Here is a 13,152-nt window from a genome sequence, read left to right as displayed (position 1 = left end):
TCTGTGGTTGGAAGACTTAGTTGTCAAGGATGACATAACTTTTCCAGTTGAATCAAATCAAAAAACTACCAGTGAAAGCTCAACATTTAGCAAAAGAGACGTGAAGTGATGAAGAGTTGGGTCCATTGCTAAGGAAATTGAAGTTTGGTGAACCTTTAGGAGAGAAGGAAACCAAGTATACCTTGCAGGACAGATGTATCATGCATGGCCATAGAGTTTTTATTCCGAAGAAATTTAGAAATCAAATTTTTGATAAACTCCATCAAGGCCATCTGGGTATTTTGTTGAAATAAAAACAATTGCTTTATCCTACATCTACTACTTCACCCACTCTGGCCATATCGCTATATTGCAATTTACTGCCATTAATGAGATGGGTTGGAAATGAAGGTGCTGTCCTTCAGTGATCGCCTATTCTCCCTCAGATTTGAACCCAGGACCATGACAGCAGCCTTCACAGTGGTAGACGAGCATTTTACCACCATGCAACTTGGGTGCTTGATCCTATATCTACTATTTTTCTATGTTGCTATCAATGTCCATCTAGTAGATCCTATATGTACTGGAGGGACATTGATAGCAACATTGAAAAAGCTGCTAAAAACTGTCCAGATTGAAGTCTGATCCAGTTAAAGCAAGGACACACCATTGGGAATATCCGAGTGCTCCGTGGGAGAGAATTCATGTGAATTTTAGCAGGTCCCATATTTTGAGCATATGTTTTTGATTGTAGTCTATGCTCATTCCAAATGGATGGAAGTATACTCAATGAAATCAACAAACACGTTTAAGACAGTTGAATGCCTACAGGACTGTTTCTCTTGATTTGGACCACCATTAGTGTTGGTGAGTGAAAATGGTCCTCAGTTCACATCACACAAATTTGAAACATTCATGAGGAATAATGGAATCAAGCATAAAATGTGTGCTCCCTTCAAACCATCAAGCAATAGACGGGCAAGCAGAGACGCTTTCACACCTTAAAACAGGCAATGCAAAGATTTCCCAGGAACATTTACCAGAAAGTGAGCAAGTTTTTGCTGAGTTACAGAAAAGTGCTGAATGTTACTACCATGCAAAACTCAGAAATTTTATTCCTAAAATGAGAAATACAAACTTCAATAGACCTAGTCTTGCCAAATATCCAGAACAGGGTTCAAGAAAGGGTCAGAAACGATGTTACAGGCTTCTATGACTGAACTTCTGATCCAAGAGATTGTGTGGCTGTGTGAGATTACAGATCTGCCAATAATAAGTGGAAGTTTGAAACTGTTCTTAACAAACTCTCTTCAGATGTCACGTTGACCAGATAAGAGTAGTTGACAATCCAGTTCAGCTAACCTTGGTGGTACCCAGAGTCCCATGCAGCCTTTCATCAGCTTCTGCTGACTCCAAGATACCAATTGTTCCAGGGGAACAAACTCTGGCAGAGATCAGCAGCAATCTCCCAACACTAGCTAAGGCATCTTTAATTAACAGGGAGGAATGTGGTGTCCTTATATAAAAAGAACTAAGCTGATAAGGCCGATAAGGACTTATAATATAGCATAGGACATACCGTACAATGCCACTTAGTGTTATGTAAGGGGAACACACAGAGTTCCACTTACATAACACTAGGTGGCATTGTATGTCATGCATCAAGCCGATAAGATGTCTATAGATCTTCTGTTCTTGCTATAATTCTTGTCTATCTACATATGTATATAATCAGTCTATAGTCTAACATAATAATAAATGCTTATCCAAGGAAATATCAAAACCCACGTGTTATCCACTCGGCACAACAAAGTGTTAAAGAAACACCACAACAACTACAACAGATCAAGAAACAGTGAGAATTCAGACTCTACTAGTCGAGATTCCACACATTCCAAAATGGATCCTTATAGAGGCCCTATGACCAGATCAAAAACTAAAAATTAAGTTTAAGAAATTGTAATAATAGCGGGATGCTTCTGTGCTCAAGGATGGAAAAAATAACTAGCTAGAAAACTTCTATCAATCAGCACAATTGGCTGGGAAACTATGTTGGTTGTCAAAAGGTCGCGGGTTTGAGCCCAGCCTTATTCAGATGGGTGGACATCATTCATTTAATTGTTCTACTAGTTCTCATTTGCCTTATTTCATTACCGAAGTTGGCTCTAGAAGTTTCTAGATGATTCACTAACCAATTTGCATGCATCAGCTGCCTGTTCTAACCATGTATAAATATTCCTCTCAAAAGGAAGATTCAGTTTTCCTGTAATGCTAGTAGTGCTTTGACTCAATAAATTTATTAAAGTTTCACTTGTTTCAACAAAATATTAGTCTGTATCACTTGAACTATTTGTATCCATTTCTCTAATGTGTCTCAATTTTAACTTTTTGACACAACTATCATTTGTTATAATGAGCAACAAATGATATAGGTGATTATTATTAAAGCTCATGTGAAGCATGATATTTCATGTAATGCAATCATATATACCTTAAATCAGTGGTTCTCAACCTTTTTTGTCCATGGTCCCCTTTCAACCACTTCTTATTACTGTGGCTCCCCTTGTGAATATGACTAATTTTCTACTCCTTTCTCCCCTTCCTTCCCCGTTTTCCCATTACAAGATAGTTATTCAAAAATTGTCTGAAGTGTAAATACGTTTGAATTTAATTTGATTAATTTTTAATTTATGAAAATAACAGAAAAACAAAATGAACATAATAGAATACAGTAAAAAAAATAGAATCCATTATTTTCAATCAATGTAAACTCTGCACTTGAAAACAGCACAATGTCGTCAAGTTACTGTACTGGATGAAATTTGTATTATTTCCAAATTAGTTTTTTTTGTGTAAATGATTATGGTTTCATTGAGAAATGTCAGTTGTAACTTCCAAAATACGCATTCTTATGATAAAAATCACAAACAGTGGTAGCAAGCAGTTTTATTAATTTATTCTCTTCATGCGGATAAAAGTAGTAATGACGGGGTAGCCACACAAATGAATCAGTTGAAAAGTTGAACCTTTCACATCATTTTCAACAATAATACATGTATCAAGGATATACGTTCATGTTGTAGCTCTACTATGAATTTAAAAAAATGAACTAAAATGTGTGAAAATTTTTTAATATTTGTTTGAACTACACTCATTGCCATAAAAATTTGCGCACCCAGAAGAAGTCGTCAAAATGAAACGAAATTTTACACATGTAAGTACTACGTTGATATAAGTAAGTGATTAGAAAATCCAAGAAAAAGGATCATTTATTGCAGAAAAAAGTACAGATGAACAGAAGTTTTAGTACTCTGTTGGACCCCCTCTAGCGCGAATGCACGATGCGATACGAGCGGGCATTGAGGCATACAAGTTCCGTATGATGTCCTGAGACATCTCGTTCCACAGTTGCTGTAAATGCGCCTCTAGTTCGACCAACCTCGTAGGGTGTCCAACTTGCCGTCCCAAATGATCCCAGATATGCTCGATTGGTGACAAATCTGGGGATAGAGCAGGCCAGGGAAGGGTGGTAATGTGGTGGAGGCAGTCTTGTGACATCCTTGCTATGTGTGGCCTAGCATTGTCTTGTTGAAAAATGGCTCCTGGGAGCCCTGCCATGAGTGGCAACACATGCGGCTGAAGCAGGGGCGTAGCCAGAAATTTCGTTCGGGGGGGGACCACTTTCATTTCGGGGGGGGGGACCAAAGTGACAGAACAATAGATTTGGCCATCTTTTTCCCTTTTTTTGGTCATTTTCTCACATTTCGGGGGGGACCAGACCCCCAAGTCCCCCCCCTGGCTACGCCCTTGGGCTGAAGGATGTTATGGACGTACCGCTGGGCTGTCATTGTGCCATGGATCAATATTAGGGGTGACCGTGTATCGTAAGCAATGGCACCCCATACCATGACACCAGCTGTGGGAGTGGTGTGTCGCTGTAAAGCGAAGGCAGGATTGAAGCGTTCACCACGGGGCCTCCACACACAAACACGATTGTCATCACTGCTCAAGTTGAATCTCGATTCGTCGCTGAAGACAACCTGGTCCCATTCCGTTGCGGTCCAATCCCGTCGTGCTCGACACCACTCCAAACGGAGGCGTTGGTGGGTGGGTGTCATTGGCAGCAGACGTAATGGGCGCCACGATACCAATGTCCTTCAGCCAGGCGCCTTGTGATGGTTCGGGAAGACACAGGGCCCGTAGTGAAGCTGCTGCCTGTGTCTGGATAGCGGCCAATGAGGCAGTTGGCTCTACGCGTGCGTTTCGGATGATGTGACGGTCTTCTCGACGACTGGTCTGTCGAGGGCGTCCTGAACCTGGTCGCCGTGTAAATAACGTCTCTTCTGTCCACTGGTCCCAACACCTCCTCACAGTAAAATCAGCACGGCCTAGTTGACGAGCTACTCGCCGAGCTGACCACCCAGCTTCCATCATTCCAATGATTCTTCCCCTATCGAACTCTGACAACTGCTCATATGGTCTTCGACGGCGGCGTAATCGCATGTCTACCTCAGCATTTCCTTTGCAAACGATTAAATACACTCCAGCAAGCCTCTGCTTACCTGTTTTATACTCCAAGGAGAACGAAGTTCAACACCCTCTAGTGGCATTGCGCAATGCGCAATCACGCTGCATTTCTAATCATTTGCATATCTGCCCGACATGTACCTTCAGGCCAACTTTCGTTTCGATCCCACAATTATTTCTTGGTGCGCAAATTTTTATGGCAATGAGTGTATTTATTCCAGAGAAATCATGTACACTGTGACAAAACTGTTCATGTGAACATAATAATCATTTCGGCATAAATTTACGCTCTAGCGAAGGAAAATCTCTATCTCCTCTGTAGCTTAGTGGTCAGAGCACTCGTCCGGCAATCGAGGAACCCGGGTTCGACTCCCGGTAGAGGCAGAGATGAGTTTTTTCCTTCCTTAAAAAATTAACATCTCAAATAATAAATATCTTCACAACATCCAGTCTTCTGTATATCTTGTAATAATAATGATTCATTATCAGGATTTCAAGCCCATCGGAAAATATAAATAATCAGATTTCCAAATAAGAAAATTATCAGTTTGTTGACTTCAATTTCAATACAGTGAAAATCTGATATTTCGTTGGATGACAAGCTACCTTCAAGTGGCTTTTTGGTTCATAACGTGGCCGCTGTCTCGCAGGCGAACGAAGCAACGTGGCACACAACACAATATTTGTTGTTCAAACACAGCACAATACTTCACATAATAGTCCGCACTATATTTAATATACGGGGCGCATAGGTAACGGGGCATATGGCATTTTACTAGCGAACCATTGGTCCTAGAGCCATACTTACAGTTGGTAAAGGTACCCGAATAAAGTGTAGTACCTCACACATTGGATTCATGTTGTCAGGGGTTGCATAATTAGCAAAATAAAAAAGTTTACTTTTTATACGGACACCCTGTGCCCCAAAACCCATTCGGAAAGTTGTTTCCCTGTCTCCAACGAAAAAATTCAACGTTTCTAAGTGCAATATTCACTGAGATATTTGAAGAAAGTTGTGAAAAACACAGCATCAGATGAGAGAAAACCATTTTACTTGCATTTAACGCTGTTTTTTCCCCTAATTTCCCAAATTTTTTGAATTTGCATATCTCGGTGAATATTGCACTTAAAAACGTGAAATTATTTTAGTTGGCATCGGGAAAGACAGAGCAACAACTTTGGGTTCTTTGGCACATGGAGACTATATAAATTTTTTTTTTTTTTTTTTAAATTTTATAACTATTACAACATAAATGACATCTGAGTTGGACACATGATTTGGATACTTTTTCTAGTTGGAAGTATGTCTCTAAGACTAACGGCTAGCCGGTAAAGTGCCATACGCCCTGTTACCCATGCAGCCTGTATATGCAGGTAAAAAAATAGTTTGAGACGAAATACAATCGACTCCCATTTTAACGAATACCATTATAACGGAAAAAATATCATTTTAATGTAAACTTTACTAATCCCTGGATAAGTTTACATAGGAACAATAATAATAAAAATCTGGAATTCCTTTGTAACTTCGTTAATACAAAGTGATTTCTCCTGTCTCTTGGAGTTCATTATAATGGGATTTGACTGTATTCCCCCAAAAAAAATCTGACATTTTTGCACTAAAGTAATTGAACTTCAGCAATTTGATCTGAAAACAGTCCTTTTTACTTTTATAAATTTAGGAAGGAAACAAAAGGTAGAAAGATCGGGGAGAAAAAAAGAAAAATGGCCAAGAGGGGCTCGGTTGTGCGTAAATGCCTCAAAATTCCACTTGTGCACAAGAGGATTCATGCCTCCCTCTCCGTTTTATGACAAAATTTCCCATTTATGAGACCTTTGACAACGGTCACGATTAATCTCTATATATAGCTTTCATAATTTCAATTATTTGACATTTTCATTTTTCCTCGAACTCCAAATCTTTGGCATTTGGACATCATTTCCAACTATCAAATCCATGCAGGTTTTTTTAGATTGTGAAAACGCGTCACTGAATAGGTTTTGCATGCTTATTATCAACACTAAAAACCATAAATTTTAGGTTGACAGATACAAAGAGATGCATTGAGTGGGTTATGGACATTTCAAAGTGAAGACTTATGTGAGAATTTATTGCACTTTTCTGAGAAATCAGCAGACGCAGTGAATATCAAATCAACGGATTTAAATTGCTTTAAATGTGGTCATACGACCTTTTAAAAAATTTTTTCCCAATACCCACAATATTGTTCTTGCAGGATAGAAAAATTGCATTGAAATTATTTGAGATGTCGCAGGCCAGCAGCAGGCTTAAGTAGTAGGCCAGTTAATAAGAAGCATTACAGTATCGATTAAAAACTTTAAAGGTGTGGTGTCAATCTTATAGAGGAAGTCCCAATACATTATCTGCTTGGATTGCATATAGAAACCAATCAGCAAACCAAATGATGTTAAGACAGTCTTAAATATATTTGAAATTACGGTTTTCCTGTTAAATTGAAAGGAATGGCATATGAACACTTGCGATTGAAAAAAAATTAATTTTATGCAATTACAGTTTAAGTTATACAGCAATGTAGTTTAAAAAATTAAATTTTGCGAGTATTATTCCCAGGGGCGGCTCGAGCTTACCTGTGCCCGGGTGCAAAGCTTCATATGCTGCCCCTAATGGCGACCCGAGCGGCAGACTGACAGGGCTTCAGTGAAGGGGACCTTGAGATAAACCGGATTTTTTTTATCAGAAGAAAGCTGTGCATCATTGTTTACCGTACAAAATGTTCTTGATCATCCGTCCCGCTTTTAAAAGGAAAAAATTTCAGTTCAGAGAAAAATTTTTGTTAGGAATTGTTTGGATAAATTGTGAGGGAGGGCATGACCCCCAAGGGTAGGGCTGACAGGGTTCCAGCTTGGGGCCTGGGACTAAATCCTTATAATTTTTCTTTTTTTTCACTCTATAAATTAACTGTAAAAGGGCTCCATGCGGAAATCTGGCTTGGGTCTCACGAAAGATTCCAGCATTGGGGCCCTGACGCAGAATATAGGGGCTATGGGTGGGGGAAAATAGGCAGGAGGCCCAAAAAATAAGTCCAGCATGGGTACAGATTTTGTCTCAAGCCGCCCCGATAGCTAACATTCTAGTTTCTGGTATTACGGTCAGAGGCTCTGTCTATTTTCTCAATGTTTCGTTGTCGAGATGTGACTCAAAAGCGTGATGTCATGTGAATTTTTGCTGTGTTATATTTTGGGGTCTTAACTAAAGTCGACGCTGCCGCCTGGGTGCACCGCACCCTTTGCACAATCACTTAAGCCACCCCTGATTATTCCTCATGTATGATTTGGTCTCGGAGTTAGTTATAACTGGATTTGACTTTATTTCTTTTCAGAAGAGGGAATGTATTGACACACCCTTCAAAATTCATAAAAAAAACCAATGATTAGTCATTCTTTATTCGATTTTTATAAATATATTCCCCATCAGACCACTCAGTGCCGGCTGAAGATAGCTTTGTGCTAAACTAGATGGCTATCGTCTGTAATTGCATGAAAACGACAGGTTTTTTTACAAGCTTTCATTTTTCACCCATCTACTTCTTGGATTACATTTACTACCAGCAATCAAAAGAATGCCAATCCCTCTTTGAATGAAAAGTCTACTCCATTTTGCTTAAACCTCTTCTATAGTTTATGTCAAGGCCTACTGTGACCCCAAGTCATAAAACCACAGAGATTACATGTAACCCCTTTTTTTATTTCCTTCCTCATGTTAATCTTACTTGAATAGCAGAAAAATTTCGAAAAAGATTATATGCATTTTGTTTGAAATTAAATTTTTTTAGTCAGAGTCACTAAAAAAATTTAATTTCACAAACTTCTTCGTGGCATCCCGTATCAATAGCCGTGGCTCCCCTGTTGCAAGATTTTCATCCATGGCCCCCCTGGAATATCTTAGGGCCCCCGGTTGAGAACCACTGCCTTAAATGACCAATAAACAAATCTGAAATATAAAAGTTCATGCAGTAACAACAAAACAATATTTTTTTCTAACATAATTAACCCTGAATTGCTTATACGATTTTGATTTGTGTTTATACAAATTATACATTTGTATAAACACAATTTTATTTTGTATACACACTTTTAATACGATTTGTATTTTGATGAAAACACATAGATGAAAGGTTTTCAAAAACCATACTAAAATATTCTCCTAGATCAGGAAAGTGTTTGAGACTGGCAAAGAAAATTGCAGACAGACTACTGGAATCAAAAAAACTATGCTCATCTCATAAAGTAAAGATAGCAAAAACTGGAATGTCATGAAAAATTTAAAATTACTTAGTGTTTTGTTTTAAACAGAATAAATATTTTAATTTCATCAAAAAAATTGAAAATAAGTAAAAAAATGATTTCACTTACTGGTATGTAATTTGCATTGATATAATCAGAGCCTTCTTCATCATCCGATGGCATAAGCTTTACTCGAGAATGATCATATGGTAAAATATTGGTGAACCTGTTCTTAGGGCGATTCACTGGTAGGTCTGCTGCACTGCATGGTTTGTCTCTTCCCACATGTTTTAAAAGCTCAAACTCTTCAGAAAAACGAAAATCTGAATCTGCTGACAAATAACGATAGTGTTCGGCAAAATCTTTAAGTTTTATAGGGCGGCTGAAAGTAAAACAAATCTCATGTTAGACCATACATTCACACTCAAGAAATAAAAGGTACAAAATAACAAACACTCAATTGTTCATAATTTAGGAGAGTAATAAGAGGGGGTAACTGCACCATGCTGTAAATTTTAGAAAGAAACAAAAGACACTGTTACAAAATCATCAAATTTTACAGTTGAGGTAGGGCAGTCTTAAGAGCATCATGGGGCCCCTAGACCAAGCAATTTATCCGAGGCCCAACCTGGTTAAAAAAAAATGCTTACCTACAAATTTACATGCTTACTCTAAAAAATTTCAATCGCATCTTATTTTTGTGAGACCAACAGGGTGCACCCATATATAAAGACAGTATCAGGTTGAGGAGTCGCAAAATAACATTTACCCTTCTCTTCCCCCCACAAAAATCCTGTAATTTATTTAAAAATATTAAATTATAAATAGAGGGGCAACTTGTCAAGAACAGAAATAAAAATAGAAAATGACAAAAAAAAGTTTTGTTTCACATAGATTAACTGCTGGAAACAATATTTATGCCAATTTCACGCGAGAATGACCCATATATATGCGTGTGTCTATAAGATAAGTTGCATATAAATCCAGGAGAAAATTACTCTATCTACAGTAAAACTTTGATAAGTCACCACAAGGCACTAAAAAGTTGCGATGGCTTATAAAAGGACTTGATACTTTTAACATAGTGGAAACTATACTATACTAAAAATATCATTGGAAACACTACTTGTAGCCATTGATTTATTTCAATTTTTTTACACATGTTCTTGATTGAATGCGCTATCCTATGATGATTATAAAGTTTTGTATATTTTGGATACTCAATTCTTTATAAATTTTCAAAAAATGCATTAAAAACAGCTTGCACACATGATACAGTCCCTTCTTAACAGACACCCCTCAGATGTGGTCACTCCTGTTTTACAGACAAATAATAATTTCCCTGTGTATAATAAAAGTATGCATTTCAAACACCTAATTAATGGTCATCTCTCTTTTATGAACAAATTTTTTTGTCCCGTCAGTGTTCTCAAAATAAAGGTTTTACTGTAATTGAATAAAAATTGATTTAAAATTTAAAAAAAAAAACAGTTCAGTTCATGAAATGAAGTATAAGTTTAAGATTTCATTGATTAAATCTTATTTAAAATTAAATTTTAAACATTTTATTTTGAATCAATTTTTACTCAATTACATTGATGTCATTATATTTTATGCAGGCAAGCTGTTTTTAATGCAAAAAATCAAATATCAGAGATACAGGGTGATCAGCGAATAAGCCCTTATTTCAAAATTAAATATCTCTACAACGAAGATCAATAGAATTATGCGGTAAACGGTACGTTTATTAGCGAAACTGTAAGAATGTTGTACAGAAATTTCGAAAATTTAGTTATTTTTTTAATTTTTTAAAATTTAAAAAAAACAAAACAAAACTGGAGATTTTGGGGTTCCAAAAATCCTCATTTGTGTGAAGAGAAACCACTGCATTTGCCTAAAGTTACTGCATGGGCTGCGGTATGCGCCAGAGGCATTATCGGCCCCTTCTTCATGCGAGAAATGATTACTACTGAACGTTACGTTACAATTTTGGGACAATTTGTCAGCACACATGGCGCATACCACAGCCCATGCAGTAACTTTAGGCGAATGCAGTGGTTTCTCTTCACACAAATGAGGATTTTCGGAACCCCAAAATCTCCAGTTTTTTGTTTTTTTTTAATTTTAAAATATTAAAAAAAAAAAAATTTCGAAATTTCTGTACAACATTCTTACAATTTTGCTAATAAACGTACCGTTTACCGTATAATTCTATTGATCTTTGTTGTAGAGATATTTAATTTTGAAATAAGGGCTTATTCGCTGATCACCCTGTATGTGGAACTTTATACTGGCATAGGATATGCCAGTCTTGCACATAAAATCAAGAACCTAAAAAAATTGAAATAAATAAATACTATCCCGGATGCAACTAGAGTCACCGATTTGGGAATTCTCATTGACGAGCGACTTAAGTTTTCTGAACATTGTTCAGCGGTTGTCAAAAAATCGAATAGAATGCTTGGTCTCATTTTCAAAAAGGTCTCTTCGCGTTCTCCTAAAGTCATTCTTCCGCTTTTTCGAGGCTTAGTTCGTCCTGGACTGGAGTATGCTGTAAGGTTTTGGAGACCATACCTACAGAGGGACATAGACTTGGTTGAAGGGGTGCAGAGAAGAGCTACGCGTGTCCTTATTGGCACACAGGGCTTGAGTTATGAAGAAAGACTTCATTTTTTGAATATGTTTACATTGGATGAACGCAGGTGTCGAGGAGATATGATCGAAGTGTTCAAAATTTTCAATGGGATGGATAGGATGGACCATGAACTTTTAGTACACCGCCAATCGACTGCTTTTACAAGGGGACACCAGTATCGATTGGTGAGGGACAATGCAAGGTTATGGTGTCGCAGGGAATTTTTCTCCAATAGGGTTGTTAATAAATGGAATAGCTTACCCCCGGAGGTAGTAAATTGTAACACAATTGACACATTTAAAAAGAAATACGATAAACATGTTGGGGTAAATCGAGAAGCTATCCATTCTTAGAATAAGACAACCATAAGTATTCTTTATGGGCATTGTATAATATTTTATCATGTGTATATATTGTTTGTAATTTGTGTTAATTGCATTTTTAATTGGGTTGCTGTATTTTTGAAACATATGACAACCATATTTTTATGGGCATCTTTTTATCAGCCACCTCGTTGGGCATTTTGCCTGTTGTGGCGTTGTATTTGTATTGTATTTGTATAACTAAATAGTATCTTTAATGACATTTCTATCAGAGCGTAGTTTTCCACCATGTTAAAGGTATCAAGTCCCCACAAGCAGAGTGGTGAATTAAGCAAAGTGCTGTCAGTCCACTATTCAATACCGTAAAAATTCATATAAATTCAACATAATATAACCATTGAAACACAAACTTAAATTAACCATTTAACCACCAATGTTCCATAAATGAAAGTCTTTGTTTGCAAAAATATCAAATTAAAAATTGATTCAAACATTTCTGGTTTTTTATTGTATAGGCTTATAAAAGACAATTCAAGTATTTTTTGAAACAATTTAGAAACATTAATATTAATTTTTTTGACAATTTGTAAATTTGACATTATTTGGTCTTTTTTTTCTGCATTTCCATTAAAATTTGCCAAAATTTTTATTTTGAAGTAAATCAAAAATTATTTTGCATGTCTTTACCATTTAATATATCAATTTAAGTAAATCAATTAGTTTCTTTGTATTTATAAATATTCTATGTGTGTGTTCAAAATGCATATTCCATTTATGGGGCATTAGCATTTCAAGAGAGTAGGATTTGCAGCTGTTTGGAATTCGAGTGGTAGGGCCTCAGAAAAATCACTTGGCCCAGGGGCCCATGATGGCCTTCAGTGGAATACTAGATTGTGAAAATGAGATATATGCCAATTATCGGCTGTTGAACTTAGAAACATTACAGACAAAGAAAAAATTTTCAAAATGATTTAGTGACAACAGTGCCAGCTGATGTATGCTGGATATATTATGTGATGATGGGAATAAGTGTTATAATTTCCTGAAGCTTGTCCTTCAAGATGATTCAAAGGAGATTACCAATCCAATGATTCAGTGTATTTTTTCTGAGTTGTGGTGACAGTTGTGTTGCATCAAACTATTACACTCATGAACCATTTCACCTACACAAAAAATAGTCATATACTCACAAAAGCGAAACTGACATAATACAGCCTTAAATCACGAAACAATATAATGAAGAAATGGGTGGTATTGATGTAATGGACAAACATCTCAGAAGCAGGGACGGATTAACCATTAAGCAAAATAAGCATGTTCTTAGGGCATCAAGAGAAAAGGGGCACCACAAAAAATTATCGAATTGTATTTTTTTTGTTAATGCACAATTTCTTTTGCAGCCTCAACCATTCAGTAGAAAAT

General features: G+C 36.8%; 1 protein-coding gene across 1 annotated transcript in view; it reads right to left on the bottom strand.

Moving 5' to 3' along the window:
- LOC149074660 (tyrosine-protein phosphatase 10D-like) overlaps positions 1–13,152 on the bottom strand; it is a 403,111-nt gene that overhangs the window by 43,799 nt on the left and 346,160 nt on the right. The window contains exon 22 of the mRNA XM_089247098.1: positions 8,902–9,154. Coding sequence (XP_089103224.1) covers positions 8,902–9,154 — 253 coding nt within the window. The remainder of the gene's footprint in view (positions 1–8,901; positions 9,155–13,152) is intronic.

Source organism: Pholcus phalangioides, unplaced genomic scaffold, assembly GCF_987345545.1.
Source record: "Pholcus phalangioides strain wild (caught in Gottingen) unplaced genomic scaffold, Ppha-v1.0 ptg000017l_1, whole genome shotgun sequence".
NCBI classification, from domain to species: domain Eukaryota; kingdom Metazoa; phylum Arthropoda; class Arachnida; order Araneae; family Pholcidae; genus Pholcus; species Pholcus phalangioides.
Note: the sequence above shows the minus strand (reverse complement) of the source record. Positions and strands in the feature narration are given on the sequence as shown.